Source organism: Malus domestica, chromosome 07, assembly GCF_042453785.1.
Source record: "Malus domestica chromosome 07, GDT2T_hap1".
Lineage (NCBI taxonomy): Eukaryota > Viridiplantae > Streptophyta > Magnoliopsida > Rosales > Rosaceae > Malus > Malus domestica.
In genome coordinates, this window is record NC_091667.1 from 18,541,596 (window position 1) to 18,558,094 (window position 16,499).

Genomic DNA, 16,499 nt, shown 5'->3' on the forward strand with positions numbered 1-16,499 from the left:
TCTCATGGCTGATCAGAGAAGAAACACGCAGATTGGGAGAGACAGCAAGATCTCCAAGCGCCTGCGGATGCCCAGAAGGCAAAGAAGGGAGCCATCGGTCCATCCACACCCTAACATCCCTCCCTCCCAAAATCTGCCAATGAGATCCACGCCGTATCACCTCCCTCCCCACCAAGAGACTAGTCCAAGCCCAAGAGGCATGACCTCCTTTCACAGCATCCCAAAAGGAACAATGCGGGAAATAGCGGGCTTTCATAACACTGGCCCAAAGAGAAGACGGATCAGAAAGTAACCTCCAACATTGCTTCGCTAATAAGGCATCATTGAAATCAGAGAAGTTTCGAAAGCCCAACCCGCCCAAGTCTTTAGGGAGGCCAAGAACCTCTTTCGAAACCCAATGAGTTTTCCGTTTATCTCCCTGACTCCCCCACCAAAAATCAGCAACTAACGAATCGAAATCATGACACACTGAGGCAGGGAACTTAAAAATATACATGGGATAGGCAGGAATAGCCTGCACCATAGCCTTAACTAAGACTTTGCGCCCCCCTGTTGACAAAAGTTTATGCTTCCAACCCTGAACCTTAGCCATAATTTTTTCCTTGATATACGTCAACCCCATTTTCTTCGATCTTCCCCAAATAGCTGGGACACCCAGATAAGCTCCCGGATCAAGAACAACATGAACACGAAGAATATTGGCCAACTCAGCAGAGACCCGTCTAGGAATATTCGCACCAAAATAAACACTGGATTTCTGAAAGTTGACAAGTTGGCCCGAAGCATCACAGTACAACTTAATCAAATCCACTAAATTCCGACAATTTTTGCCATCAGCCTTAAGAAACAACAAAGTATCGTCAGCAAAAAAAAAAAGGGAAATAATAGGCCCAGAAGCACCCAACTGCACCCCATCCAGCAGCTTATCATGCACAGCTTTCTGAATTAAATGGGAAAAAACCTCCCCCACCAGCAAAAAGAGAAACGGAGAGAGAAGATCTCCCTGCCGAAGCCCACGAGAAGGAGCAAAACGTTTTCCAGGCTGTCCATTAAGGAGAATGGCAAATTGAACAGAGGAAACACAACCCATAATTAATTGCCGCCATCTATTGCAAAAACCCATTTTTCCCATAGTAGCATCAAGAAAATCCCATTCGACCCGATCGTAAGCCTTCTGCATATCAATCTTCAGGCCCAGCTCATATTTAGTTTTAGCTTTACGCCCTTTCAAAAGATGAAACATCTCATGGGCGATTCCAATACTATCGTGTATCTGCCGCCCCTCCACAAAAGCGTGTTGAGACGAAGAAATAATGTTCGGCAGAACCACCTTCAAGCGATTTGCCAAAACCTTAAACAGAACCTTATAAGAATAGTTACACAGACTGATCGGGCGGAATTGCGACACCAGTTCAGGTTTAGGCACCTTGGGGATGAGGACCACATGAGTGTCATTTAAAGAATTAGGCCCAATCTCCTCATGCATCAGAGCACGAATCAAAGAATTAATATCTGATTTCAAATCCTCCCAAAAAGACTGGTAAAAAATCCCTTGAAAACCGTCTGGGCCAGGAGCCTTAAGCCTTCCCATATTCATCACTGCCGCCTTAATCTCTTCATCAGACACCGGCGCAATCAGGTCCCTATTCATTTCCTCAGTAATCCCATTTGGAACGCAATCTAACAAGGCACCCCAGTTCCTGTTTCCCTCAGATTTAAATAAATTCTGAAAATGGTCCTCCACCATCTGACGAATCCGACTAGAGTGCTCAACCCACTGCCCATCCTCAGCCCTTGAGCTTCAAAATCGTGTTTCGGCGCCTTCTTTGTAAAGTAGACTGATGGAAGAAACTGGTATTTAAGTCTCCTTCACACAACCATTTAACGCGGGATCTTTGATGCCAAAAGCTCGCCTCCTGAGCTTGACGATCAGCAATGAGTTTTTGCGTCTCTTGAATGTCCGCCAAATTAGGTCCCCACTGCTTTTGTAGCTCCATAAGGCGCACAGTAAGCTCCTCAATTTGCTGTCTCCGATGAAAGAATTTGCTTTGGCTCCACCTAGTAAGGTAGAATCGACAGGCGTTAATTTTCTGAACCCATTGCTCCTGCACCGGTCCGACTCCTTGCCTGGCCCAACAATCCTCCACAATCTTCTTACACTCCTCCTCCTGAGCCCAAAACGCCATAAACCGGAATAGCTTACCTCCCAGAGGCCTACCCAAAACAGACTTGATAACAATTGGGCAATGATCAGAACCAAGAACAGGACCATGCTCAGCAAAAGTGGAAGGCCAAACCTCCTGCCACGGCCCATTAATTAAGCCCCGATCCAATCTTTCTTCCACCCACTCCCCATGCCTACGACCCCTCCAAGTATAGGCAGGGCCTTGAAAATCAAGATCCAGTAACTCCGTCCTATTCAGGAAATCAGCCAAAAATCGAGGTTTATTATAGATACCTTTCACTCCCCCGGATTTTTCATGATCCCAAAGTAATTCATTAAAATCACCCCCACACAACCATGGAATGTCAGAAGGAGAGAAATGAGAATTCATCCAGTCCCAAAAACCAGCTTTTCCCCTCTGTACTGCGTACCATAAATACCAGTAACACGCACCCAACTATGCTCACCCTCAACACGAGCTATAGCATCAATCACATGCCTAGAGGAATAAACAATTTGCACTTCCATAAATTCCTCCCACCATAAGCTAACACCACCAGCTTTCCCAATGGGTTCCACATTAAATCCATTCGCATACCTTAAACACCTTCTTAACCTATTTATTCTATGATTTTTCATTTTAGTTTCGGAAAGAAAAATCATAGAGGGTCGATGCTTTCGAATAAGCCCATTAAGAGCCCGAACTGCCGTGTCCGACCCAAGACCACGGCAATTCTAGAAAATATAACTCATGGCAACCTTGCGGCTGTTGAGGGCCAGCCGCCACCACCCCGAGCCTGAAAGCTCGACTCCGATTGCTTATCCTGTTCATTATCATCTACACAGCCTTCCTCCCGATCTACCCCCAGACATTGCCTGCCATTTGAGCCCTCCATAGTCTCACCCTCCGTATATACGGCCCGTTCAATCATTAAGCAACGTTCGGGTAACATCTGACCCATCCAATTCTCTGCCATCACAGTAGAAGGGTTGCTCAAAAACTCTATCCCTCTCACTTTCTTGATAGGGTTGTGAAAATAGTCCCATCTTTGGGAACCTCCCCGTTTCAGACCACTGCTCTCGATGTAAGATGGGTCCATCATCACCCCTGTACTCGAAAACTTCCCTGAGGGGGCAACATCCCACCTGTCAACCCCCCGAGAAATTCCCATTTCTTTACCATCAAGCGAACGGACATTCGAAACCCCTTGCACTTCATGATTGTCGTCATCTAAAACACCTTCCGCACTTGTATTACTAGAGGCCTGTCCCCGCTCACGTCTCCTCCATCTCTTTGAAAGCCGCAGCTGTGGGTCTGCCATGACATCACTAGTCGGGGCCCCCACCCTTGTCGACTGCTGGCTAAGACTCGGTTCTGGTCTGGGACTGGTGGGCAAAGCAGAGGCCCGAGCAGTTCCAGCTTGTCTTCTCTCCCCCACTCCCGCCACAAGAGATCTCGATGGGACCATGTCCTCTCTTATAGGTGGTGCTTTCGTCCATTCACCATACCCTGCAGTCCCAGTAGTAGCAGCATCAAAGGTGCATTCTGTATTTATATGATCAAGACGCCCACACCTGTAGCAGAAATCTTGGAGTCTTTCGTAACGAAACTCCACCCACATGTCTCTATTAGCCCCCCTCCTAAGCCAACATCCAAGACACAAAGGGTTGGCAGTATTAATAAGAATGCGTGCCCTCAAAAAGCCTCGAGCTTTAGCCGTGTCCTCCAGATCTAATACCTCGCCTGCGGCTTGCGTTAATTTCTTAACATTCGCCAACGGACTCATCCCAAGTGGTACACCTCTAATTTGAGTCCAGAACGGAACCATCTCCATAACAATTTCTTCCAACGCCAGATGCGGAGGCCACTTCTTAACAGACAAATTCTTCTTCATGATTCCCCATGGTACCTGGTCAAGAATCCTAGTTGCCATATGGTCGTCCGCAACCGTGATAACATAAACGTTTTCTTTCACCCACTTAACATCTACCACCCCAAATTCCTTCCAAGCCGATCTCAGAATATTTCTAACTCCCCACTTATTAAAGAGTTTTTTCGTAAGAACCTTCCCCACCAGCTTAACTCCTTGTTCCATTTCAGACAAATCCAAAGCTTCCTCAAGCTGAATCACAAGATCTGGAATCCCACTACTCGTCAACCCGCCCCCCAGGAGAAGCAAAACCACCCACTGTATCCCACCGGAGTGAATTAACACAGCGAGAGCCCACCGCCTCAATAACCAATTCCAGAAGGTCCCACGGAGGAACAGATATCCAACCGTTGAAATAGCCAGAAGAACGATCAGTGATACATACCAGTACCAGTGATTTAACTCCACCCTTAAGCTACACCTTTTGTAAACCTTACTCTGAAAAGTGAAAGAATTAAGGCGCTTCACCCACCTTAACTGCATCCATTTAATGCCCGTGCGGGAGGAGAACCTACCAATATTCAATAAGCCGAGTCTCGCCCTGAGCCAACTAAACGACTCTAAACTCCAGTGAGAGAATTTCATAACTGAATCAGTCCTGATTAGGACAGAGAACAAAACCCCCAAATTCATCAACATTAAATTGACCCCCCCTCCCAATGCGGAAAGGAGAAATCAGACTTCCCCACATACCAGAGACTATTAAAAGCAGCAGCAGTAAAAACCCCTTCTGACTGAAGTAAATAACCGAGCCAGATTTCAGCTCCACCAAGCAACCACCAAAACCCTCTCTCAAGACCACAGCATAAAAGACCCTTCCAATCAGCGCGAAAAGGAGAAATCATGCATACCCATCACCAGAGTTGTCGATTTAAAGTAGCTGCATAACAACCCCCCCTCCCCGACAGAAGTAAATAACCTGTCCAGATCTAATCCCCACAACTCACCCACCGAAACCTTCCCCCAAAACAGCGAATCAGACACCCAAACACAAGACCCAGCGCCATCAAACGAAACCACATACCTGAGAATCCGAGAGAGACAGCAGCAGTACACCACCCACGAGAAAGACGACGAGGACACGCACCACGGCGTAAGCTCACTGAGGAGGAAAGACTCTCACGCCACCCGGAGAGAAAAATCGACCAGGCTGTGCAGTTCAAAACACTTGTACATGCCTTTTCTGTATATTTATTTGGATGTGACAAATAGCATGCGACATGCAATGAGATTGTGGTCTGCCTTAGCCGTTGATTCATCTTATGCTGTCATTTTCAATAACTTGAATTTTTTGTATTTTAATCGAAAAAAAAAAAAATATATATATATATTATTGGTACTGGATTGACACAAAAGGGCATTAGGGTTGACAAGATCCCTTCCTCCCATATTAGACATTTGAGTAAATTATAGCAATGATCCATCAACTTTAATCAAATTGAAACAATGGTCCATCAATTAAAAATCCATTACCATTGATCCCTCAACTTATCAAAATGTGTAGCTATAGTCATTTTCATCAATTTCGTCAAAATTTTGTCAAAATAAGTTATGTTGAAATAACCATTTATATAATTAGGGTCCCTCAACTCATCAAAGTGTGTAATTATGATCATTTTTGTCAACTACGTCAATTTTTTTCTCAAAACGAGTTATGTTGGAAGGACCATTGTTACAATTGGGTTAAAGTTAAGAGACTATTTCTCTAGTTAAATTAAAGTTAAGAGACCAATGATAATGAATTTTTAGTTGAGAGACCAATGGTAATGAATTTTTAGTTGAAAGACCATTACTCCAATTGAGTTAAAATTAAACGATCATAACCACAATTTACTCTGGACATTTTCCATGTGCTTGCCTGCTGTCCATTGCTAGCCACTAATTCTTTTTATATTAATAATTAACCAAATAAGATTAGTTTATTAATATTATATTAATTAATTATACAAATTGATGCGTTCCACTGCTGGAGCGCTAAGTTTTTGATTTGCTGGTAGTTGCCAGTGGCCCACAAAACCACAGCACACAAAAGAGGGGAATTGGATCCTCTGTACTCAGGATCCTCCTAACTAGTCCACATGAGTCGTTAGATTTTGATCCAACGGTTACAAATATAAGTTTTCTCTAAAAATTATAATAATTGTAATCGTTAAATCAAAATCCAACGACTCATGTGAGCTGGTCAGGAGGATCCTAAGCTTGTACTCAAGAGAAGATCCAATTCCCAAAAGAGGCCCATGTGATGTGATTGCGTTAAAGAGCTAAATATATTTTTTAGCATGTCAAAAACACGTCTTCATATATTTAGTGTTATGAACCAATGGTTGGACATTTAAGAAAGAAAATTTTAACCATTTGTATTATGTTGTTTGGTGTATTGGACCAAATTTTCGACACACTAAAAAATTTCTCAAAAGATAGATAATAAGAGAAAAATCGGTACTTGAATATCCTAATAACGTTGGAAATAGGTTTTCAAAGGGGAGATCCTACCGTCCTAAGTTAAGATGTTTGTTCTTCAATGTTAGAATTAGTATTAATCTTATCATGGGAAGAAGATTAATAAATATAAGAAAGAATATTAATAAAATGACGTTCATTTCGAATCAAAAGAATACTAATAAAAGAATATTCAAGCCAGGGAGTTTGTTTTCTAAAAGATCAACCATTTATATTGTGACACTAAGTATATGAAACTGATTTCCGGCACACTGAAAATTTTCTTCAAAGACAGATAATAAAAGAATATTAGGTACCTGAATATCCTTATAACGTTGCAAATGTTTGTTCTTCAATGTTAGAATTAGTATTAATCCTATCATGGGAAGAAGATTAATAAATATAAGAAAGAATATTAATCAAATGACGTTCATCTTGAATTAAAAGAACATTCAAGTGAGCGAATTTGTTCTTTAAAAAATAATCATCTAGACCAAATATGGTTTGGTCAACTAAATTGTGCTTATAAATATCTTGTTTTAGATAAACATGACATGAAAAGGATGATAATCAAGGCTAAAATATTCCATTTAAGTTACTTCTTATTTTAGCATGAATGAGACTTGCACTAATTTCTTTTTTTAGCGTGAATGAGACTTGCACTTGAATGAGATGCTAGGAAATTTTCACCCTTCGTTCGTCATACGATAGGTAACTTAATCAATAAGAAAGAGAGAGGAGATGGATGGGTGGTACAGAGGAGGTAATAATTTGGAATATGTTTATTCTTCTCACATCAAAGCTTCATGTCATGTTCAAGTATAACATGTTGATATGTTTGCATAAATTTTTTCTTTTATATTTTTTATTAATCGCTTAATTTTATGTGTGGATTTATAATTTACATTTTAGCCTAACTTGTCATTTTTTTAGTCGAACAAATCTTCGTCGTTAGGTTTTTCTTTTGCTAGACCAAAAAAAAAAGCTAACACATCTTCCCTCACCAAAAATTCTTCATAAAATTTGGTACTCCGTATGTTTTAATCGTTAAATCTAATTTTTTTTATATTTTTAAATAAATGATATTATGTATACTAAGGAAAGGGATGAGTTTAGCCTTACAATATACTAGCAATAATGTGGTTCAAACTCGTTTTTGGCAAGGATCGAACCTAAGACTTCTCACTTGCAAGTGAAGAGAAATACCACTAAATTGTAGTACTAAGTAGCCAAATTCCAACTGTTAAACATCCGAAATATCAGGTACCAAAAAAAAATCGTTTTCCATCACATTCGTCCATGTAATTTTCAACATAGTGTGCATGTTGTTCACAATTCTTTTGATGCTTACATTATCGATGAGAGGTGTAAGCATTGATAGGTGTTTATATTCGCTGCCAATGGCCCGATTTAACATGTTCTCTTTACTCTAATAGTCACACCCACACCCGCAGCCGCACCCCCGGCGGTTTAAAACGCGCTCTAACTTGCCCCCTCGTTTTTTCACCGCCGTTGACTGGTCAACGATACCGGCCGTGGCGAAAATACAACTTGCCACACACATTAGCGCGTTGTATACGAGACGAGCGGTCTCTCTCTCTCTCTCTCTCTCTCTCTCTTCGGATATACTCTCGCACACACTAGCTCTGTAAAACGCAGCAGCAGAAGGCTTGAAAATATCTTGGAGGCGGTTTTGAAATTTCTTCTGGAAACCCAAGAGTTCAGCATTTAGTCTAGTTGATTGGAAAGTCGGGAGTATATTTTGCTGGGAAGAGCGTGTGTTTTGACTAAACCCTTGAAGAAAGGTTCAATCTTTCTCCTCTTCTTGTCTGTATTGTGTATACTTTGTCCTGCATGTTTGCTTTATAACTGGCAGTATTTTGCTATAACTGTTAGTTTGTGATTGAATCTGGAAGAAAGTTTCAAACTTTCTCCTTCTTTTCTCTGCATTTCTGCTGCTTTTTTTTGCATTAAAATTGCAGGATTTTGCTCAAACTGTTTGTGTTTGTGTGTTTGTATCGAAACCCAGAACCCAGATCCAAAAGGGTTTTCTGGGGTTGATTTGTTTGTGTTATCCGATCCATATCCGGATCCTTTGTTTGAAAATCTGATTGTTTTTGGATTGGAATTCATTAGGATTGGACAGCAATGGAGGGTGAGAAGAAGTACATTACTGTGGAGCAGCTGAAGCTGCACAACAAGCCCTCGGATTTGTGGATCTCTATCCAGGGCAAGGTTTACAATATCACTGATTGGGCCAAAGATCATCCGGGTGGGGATGCCATTCTCTTCAATATGTCCGGCCAGGACGTCACTGATGGATTCATTGCCTACCATCCTCCTTCAGCATGGAAGTACCTGGGAAAGTTCTTCACTGGGTACTATCTGAAAGATTTCGAGATCTCCGAGGTCTCCAAGGATTACAGGAAGCTTGCTTCTGAGTTTAACCAGCTCGGCTTGTTTGAAAACAAAGGGCATGGGGCCCTTTACTCCGTGATTAGTATTCTGGCTATGCTTTACCTTGTTGTGTATGGTGTGTTGAAGTCTGAGAGTGTGTTGGTTCATTTCGGTTGCGGTTGTTTGTTGGGGGTCCTCTGGGTTCAGGGTGCCTATATGGGTCATGACTCCGGGCATTACCAGGTCATGTCTAGCCGCAGGTACAACAAACTCGCGCAATTTCTGGCTGGGAATTGCCTTACTGGGATCAGCATTGCTTGGTGGAAATGGACCCACAATGCCCACCACATTGCCTGCAACAGCCTTGATTATGATCCTGATCTTCAACACATGCCGGTTTTTGCTGTGTCCACGAAATTCTTTCAGTCAATAACATCAACCTTTTACGGAAGAGAGCTGACGTTTGATGCCGTGGCTAGATTTTTAGTCAGCCACCAGCATTTTACGTATTATCCAATCATGATTGTTGGAAGGGTAAACTTGTTTATACAGACGTTCTTGTTATTGTTCTCGAAGAGGAGCATCCCAGATAGAGCTTTGAACATAATGGGGATCCTTGTTTTCTGGACTTGGTTTCCTCTCCTTGTTTCATGTCTGCCTAATTGGAGCGAGAGGTTTATGTTCGTGTTGGCGAGCTTTACAGTGACAGCACTTCAGCACATTCAGTTCACTTTGAACCATTTTACAGGAGATACTTATCTTGGACCACCAACTGGCAACGATTGGTTTGAGAAGCAGACAGCTGGTACCGTGGATATTTTGTGCTCAAGTTGGATGGACGGGTTCTATGGTGGCCTGCAGTTTCAGCTTGAGCATCATTTGTTCCCACGATTGCCCCGTTCCCAGCTGAGGAAGATTTCTCCCACTGTGAAGGAACTATGCAAGAAGCACAATTTACCTTACAAGAGTTTGTCCTTCTTGGATGCCAATGTGACTACCATTAGGATGCTAAGGAATGCTGCTCAGCAGGCTTGGGACATGACCCTTCCCGTCCCGAAGAACTTGGCCTGGGAAGCTGTTAATACCCATGGTTGATGTTTGTGTCGACGCTCATCTAAATACCGCCCCTGCATTAGGTTTCTCTGTTTATAAGTTGGGGCATCCTTTTCAGCAGGTTTTTCATTTGCTATTTGATATTATTTTTGGCAGTTTTTTCTGATATTTGATTTATATGTTTTCTATGTTTAAACTAAACCTACTCTAATCGATAATCATCCGCTTTCTTCCTTCTGATGAAGGACAAACAATTTGAAGTCTAAGTTGAATTTCTGAGTGTATTTCAGGCTTCTTGATATGGATTATTGGAAACCATATCCATTTGTGGTATAGTGGCCAAAGAGTTTAGGGTTCCTTTGGATTGGATACTTCATAAGTTCAAAGTACGTTGAAGGCAGAGGTGAATGATTTTTCATTTAGAAGCGATTAGAAGAGATTGGACACGAAGGAAATGTACCTCCACTAATCGTATCATTTTGTGGGGACCGTAACATGTAATCCATCTTCTACCTTTCAATTTGACACAATTTATTCATCATACTTTGAATGTAGTGAGTTACGTTTTCCATTTCAGTCCTAGACATAGACGAGTGCACGATGAATCGGACCTTAGACATGAACTTTTATCTTCAATGAAAAATCCTTAGCATATCTTGTACATGTAATGTAAGTTTGGTTAGAACGTCTTGTTTCAATGCGTTGACAACATCTCACTTCTACTCAATTTCTTCAACTTTGACCTTCTTTTGGGGTGCGGTCATCATATATAGCTTAGAATTAATTTGTCTCGTCATTCCGATTAGAAGATGCGACTATGGGACAGAGGTTCAGGGCCGAAGGGGTAGAGGAAGACCTAGGAAAACTTTGGAAGAGACTCTAAGAAAAGACTTAGAGTACTTGGATCTAACGAAGGACATGACACAGGATCGAGCACAATGGCGTTCTAAGATTCATATAGCCGATCCCACTCAGTGACTTGGATTTTCCAAGTCTCCAACCAAGAAGTTTTCCTCACTCGGGAACTTAAGGGAACACTACCCCAACCTACATGCTCCACTCAGAAAGCTTCAACATACAAGCTTCAACAAAAGAAAATTCAAAGAACTTAGCGAAGAAGGCTTTGGTGTATTTAACACAATACGTTGAAATGAAGGAAAGCTTATTTATTGATATCCCCGATAAGCTACAAATATGTACATATACATGAGTCAAAATAAACACACAAGAGGGAGCCTTCACAAAGGTTGCTTAGGAGAAGTCTCAGCAGTCGGTAGAGCCCCAGAAAGAGAAGGCACCGGAGGGGGATCATTTGGAGCCTCAGTACTGGACAGAACCCTAGAAGGAGGAGGCATCAGAGGTTGATCATTTGGAGCTTCATTACGCGGTACAGCCCCAGAAGACGAAGGCAATAAATGCCTTTGGAACAAACCCACAAATCTCTGATGATCAAGTAAAACCTGACCATCAGTTTCCTTCATCTGGTCAAGCTTCCTCTTCATGTTTGTAGCATAGTCATGTGCGAGCCGGTGCAACTGTTTATTCTCATGCTTGAGCCCTCTAATCTCCTGTTTGAGACTCATCACTTCAGCCGCCAATGATTCAACTTGGCGGGTTCGAGCAAATAGGCGTTGGGCCATATTAGACACAGAACCTGCACACTGAACACTGAGAGCCAGCGAATCCTTAACAGCTAACTCATCAGACCGTTTGGAAAGTAGTCTGTTATCTTTGGGAGTGAGAAGGTTCCTGGCCACCACCGCAGCGGTCATATCATTCTTCATCACGGAATCCCCAACGGTAAGAGGACCAGTTGAGGAGACGAAGGATGGGCGCCATATGTTGTCTGGAGAAGGCGGGGCTGCCTCTTCAACAAGGTTCAAGTCAAAACGACGGTCGGAGGGGCCAGACATTTTCAAAGGTGTTGAAGAGAGAAGAGGTCGGACAAATCAAGATCTTAGAAGTGCAAGAATGAAGCTTCTACTGGTGGAGATTCAAGTGTGCTTTGGAACTTAATGCCAGCCTCTATAAAAATCTGCACTCGACGGAGCTTCAGAAATCAAAGAGGCGCCTGCTCAGAAATCGAAGAGGCGTTTGCTTTCTCAAAAGTTGGGCTGCTTAGAGATCACGAGGGTTGATCTCAGAAATCGAAGAGCAGTTTGCTTTCTCAAAAGTTGGGCTGCTCAAAGACCACGAAGGCCGATCTCAGAAATCGAAGAGGCGCTCGCTTTCTCAAAAGCTGGGCTCCCTAGAGACCACGAGGGCCGATCTCAGAAATCGAAGAGGCACCTACTTTTCCAGCCTTGTCAGCACCTGTCACACGCACACTCAGCTTTGCGGAAATTATGGGCATTCTGTCAAAGACTTCTGGGGAAGTAGAAAACACATGAATCTTACTGTTCAATCACCCACTTCCCACACGCAACAATAGCTCATGGGTACCACAGATAACTTTGCCAAAGTTCTCTGCCAAAGTTGAGCACGTGAAGCTTGCAGCTCCCACTACATCGCTCTGACCAAGAAGGGTAAAAGAATAGCAGAGAAACAGCACTAACAAAGTTTAGACCCATAAATTTTGAAGGTCTAGCTACCATATTATTACCCACAAGGGTAAAGGAACAGTACCACTGCTGGATAATTGGAAAGTCCATGTATGTCAACCTCTGTGCTTCGTGGCAAGGTAAACTAGCAAACATGCCCAACCTTTACTCACATTCGAGAAAACACTCCCAATAAGATTGCTTGCTCCAAAATCGAAGAGGCACCGTCCTCCGAATCTAAAGAGCCAGACTCCCAACATGACTACTTTCTTAAAAATCGAAGAGAGGGTAAAGGAACAGTACCATTGCTGGATAATTGGAAAGTCCCTGTGTGTCAACCTCTGTGCTTCGTGGCAAGGTAGACTAGCAAACATGCCCAACCTTTACTCACATTCGAGAAAACACTCCCACCAAGATTGCTTGCTCCAAAATCGAAGAGGCACCGCCCTCCGAATCTCGAGAGCCACTCTCCCAACATGATTACTTTCTCAAAAATCGAAGAGACACTGCTCCCCGAATCTCGAGAGCCAGACCCCCAGCATGATTGCTTTCTCAAAAATCGGTGAGGCACCGTTCTCCGAATCAATCGAAGAGGCGCTCGCTTTCTCAAAAGCTGGGCTGCTCAGATACCACGAGGGCCGATCTCAGAAATCGAAGAGGCATCTACTTTTCTAGCCTTGTCAGCACCTGTCACACGCACACTCAGCTTTGCAGAAATTATGGGCATTCTGTCGAAGACTTCTGGTGAAGTAGAAAGCACATGAATCTTACTGTTCAATCACCCACTTCCCACACGCAACAATAACTCATGGGTACCACAGATCACTTTGCCAAAGTTCTCTGCCAAAGTTGAGCACGTGAAGCTTGCAGCTCCCACTACATCGCTCTGACCAAGAAAGGTAAAAGAATAGCAAAGAAACAGCACTAACAAAGTTTAGACACATAAATTTTGAAGGTCTAGCTACCATATTATTACCCACAAGGGTAAAGGAACAGTACCACTGCTGGATAATTGGAAAGTCCCTGTGTGTCAACCTCTGTGCTTCGTGGCAAGGTAGACTAGCAAACATGCCCAACCTTTACTCACATTCGAGAAAACAGTCCCAACAAGATTGCTTGCTCCAAAATCGAAGATGCACCGTCCTCCGAATCTCGAGAGCCAGACTCCCAACATGACTACTTTCTCAAAATCGAAGAGAGGGTAAAGGAACAGTACCATTGCTGGATAATTGGAAAGTCCCTGTGTGTCAACCTTTGTGCTTCGTGGCAAGGTAGACTAGCAAACATGTCCAACCTTTACTCACATTCGAGACAACACTCCCAACAAGATTGCTTGCTCCAAAATCGAAGAGGCACCGCCTTCCAAATCTCGAGAGCCAGACTCCCAACATGATTACTTCCTCAAAAATCGAAGAGACACTGCTCTCCGAATCTCGAGAGTCAGACCCCCACCATGATTGCTTTCTCAAAAATCGAAGAGGCATCGTTCTCCGAATCTCGAGAGCCAGATACCACAGACCACTTTTTCAAAGTGCTCTGACAGAGTTAAAACATGTGAAACTGGCAGCTCCCACTACCGTGCTATGACCAAGCAGGGTAAAGGAATAGCATTACTACTTGTTGTTAGGGAGACTCCTATATATGTCGACCTCCATCCCAACGGACAGGCAGACCTGCAAAAATGCTCAACCCTTCATCATATCTGAGAGGGCACTCCCAACAAAGCCTTTCGAAATATTCAGCTTTCTTTCCCCCCGATAATACCTCTGCAAACAAGCTATACTAGAGCAAGAATATCTCATATCATCAGGGTTAAAAGCAAGGGTATCCCATATCATGCTTTTTCCCTGTTTTTTCTTTTGGCCTTGTTTTTACCTGCAAGACAAGGAGAAAGAGAGCAATATGTCAGCACTTGGAATCAAGCTTCCAGCCAGGAACTGACTGCCTGGAACCCCTTACCTGATTACTTACCTGGCATTGCTCTCGAGTACTCATCTTCATCATCTTATGTTTCCAGGGAAGATTCCGCATCTGCTTGAGGAACAGATAGGGCAAGTGCGAAGGATACAAGGAAGCATGTGGAGACAAGCGTAACAGCACACGTGCCGATACATCCATTACTCTGTCAAAAGCAAAAGTATCCCATATCAGCAGGGTGGAACGTACTCTAGATTTGATGGACTTGTTTTGACCCTCAAATTCTTCAGTCGGCCTTATACTCTGGAGGAAACCAGAAAACCCTCCAGCTCAGTTCAAGAATAAGCCTGTGGAAAGTTACTTTTTCAAAAGCAAAAGTATCTCATATCATCTCTTCTCATTTTTCTTCTCTTTATCCTTCATGCTGCTGCAAGATGGGGAGAAGGTGAACAATCAGTCGGAGCTCTGATTGCTTACCTTGTCTGTCACCTCTTTCAGCAGACCCCCTAGCTCGGCGACTTGGGGGACTCCTACTACATGGTTTGTATCGCGCTTGACCAAGCCTGAAACTACAAGTAAGCTTCAAGTGAAATTGATACATTACCTTGTGCATCTCCACCAGTTAAAGATACCACCCCTGGATGGAGGAAGAGTACTTCCAGAGAAGATGCCACATCTACCTATGAGACAGATAAGGCAAGTCAAGACGACACCACACTCCGATACTTAGAAGTTTCGTGATTACGAGATCATTCTCCCACAATATTTCCTAATGTCATTTGTACTAAATCATTCACTCGTACTCACTAAAGGAGAGCTTGAACCTATGTACTTGTGTAAACCCTTCACAATTAATGAGAACTCTTCTATTCCGTGGACGTAGCCAATCTGGGTGAACCACGTACATCTTGTGTTTGCTTTCCTATCTCTATCCATTTATATACTTATCCACACTAATGACCGGAGCAATCTAGCGAAGATCACAAAAAGCGACCGTTTTCGTTACCTAGGATCTATCTTGCAAGAGAACGGAGAATTAGATGGAGATCTCAACCATAGAATACGAGCTGGATGGAAAGAGTGCATCCGGCGTGTTGTGTGACCGTCGTAGGCCACTGAAGCTCAAGGAAAAATTTTATAGGACGGCAATAAGGCCAGCGATGTTGTATGGCAGAGAATGTTGGGTGGTGAAGCATCAACACATACACAAAATGGGTGTAGCGGAGATGAGGATGCTTCGTGGGATGTGTGGGCACACGAGAAAGGATAAGATTGGGAATGAGGATATCCGAGGTAAAGTAGGAGTAGCCGAAATTGTAGGAAAGATGAGAGAAAATCGGCTCTGGTGATTTGGACATGTGCAAAGAAGGCCGACTGACGCTCCGGTTCGAAGATGTGACTACGGGACAGAGGTTCAGGGCCGAAGGGGTAGAGGAAGACCTAGGAAAACTTTGGAAGAGACTCTAAGAAAAGACTTAGAGTACTTGGATCTAACGGAGGGCATGACACAAAACCGAGCGCAATGGCGTTCTAGGATTCATATAGCCGACCCCACTTAGTGGGAAAAGGCTTTGTTGTTGTTGTTGTTGTTGTTGTTATTCCAATTTTAAGTTTGATGTATCAAATTTTGGGTGGTATAATTCAAACAGTGAGATCAAAATTAGAAAAATCGAGTAAAAGTTAGAAAAATCGAAAAAAAAAATGGCAAAAGGAAATGTATCATATATAGCTTAGAATTAATTCGTCTCGTTATTCCAATTTTAAGTTTGATGTATCAAATTTTGGGTGGTATAATTCAAACAGCGAGATCAAAATTAGAAAAATCGAGTAAAAGTTAGAAAATTTGAAAAAAAAATGGCAAAAGGAAATGTCAGAAGTGGGATTTGAACCCACGCCCTCTTTCGAAGACCAGAACTTGAGTCTGGCGCCTTAGACCACTCGGCCATCCTGACTTCTTGTAGTGTTATCGCTCATTAAAATATATGAGCAAATTAGATCATAAAAAAACCAACAAACCGATTTACTCTTTTGAAACGTAAAAATGGCAAGAAACCTTGA

General features: G+C 42.8%; 2 protein-coding genes and 1 non-coding gene across 3 annotated transcripts; 1 reads left to right on the forward strand and 2 right to left on the reverse strand.

Moving 5' to 3' along the window:
* Window positions 1-1,787: 1,787 nt before the first annotated feature.
* Window positions 1,788-4,940, reverse strand: LOC139197737 (uncharacterized). The gene is made up of 4 exons (XM_070825690.1): window positions 4,789-4,940; window positions 2,924-4,693; window positions 2,632-2,780; window positions 1,788-2,587 (listed from the first exon to the last, which is right to left on the reverse strand). The coding sequence occupies exons 1-4, from the start codon at window positions 4,938-4,940 to the stop codon at window positions 1,788-1,790; spliced, it is 2,871 nt and encodes a 956-aa protein (XP_070681791.1).
* A 2,933-nt stretch (window positions 4,941-7,873) lies between these two features.
* LOC103447141 (delta(8)-fatty-acid desaturase 1-like) lies at window positions 7,874-10,638 on the forward strand. Its single transcript, XM_008386321.4, has 2 exons — window positions 7,874-8,339; window positions 8,671-10,638. Exon 2 carries the CDS (start codon window positions 8,683-8,685, stop codon window positions 10,024-10,026), a length of 1,344 nt encoding a protein of 447 aa, XP_008384543.1. The 5' UTR covers window positions 7,874-8,339; window positions 8,671-8,682; the 3' UTR covers window positions 10,027-10,638.
* A 5,671-nt stretch (window positions 10,639-16,309) lies between these two features.
* Window positions 16,310-16,393, reverse strand: TRNAL-CAA (transfer RNA leucine (anticodon CAA)). Its single transcript has one exon. It is a non-coding gene; the product is annotated as a tRNA-Leu (tRNA).
* Window positions 16,394-16,499: the final 106 nt, after the last annotated feature.

What these genes read in the sequence shown, in the direction of transcription:
- LOC139197737 (XM_070825690.1), bottom strand. Translation starts at nt 4,940, where the DNA reads ATGATTTCTCCTTTTCGCGCTGATTGGAAGGGTCTTTTATGCTGTGGT. An exon ending in TGGCCCTCAACAGCCGCAAG is followed by an intron (nt 2,781 to 2,923) that starts GTTGCCATGAGT and finishes TAGAATAAATAG; the next exon opens with GTTAAGAAGGTGTTTAAGGT. An exon ending in TGCTATAGCTCGTGTTGAGG is followed by an intron (nt 2,588 to 2,631) that starts GTGAGCATAGTT and finishes TATGGTACGCAG; the next exon opens with TACAGAGGGGAAAAGCTGGT.
- LOC103447141 (XM_008386321.4), top strand. Translation starts at nt 8,683, where the DNA reads ATGGAGGGTGAGAAGAAGTACATTACTGTGGAGCAGCTGAAGCTGCAC.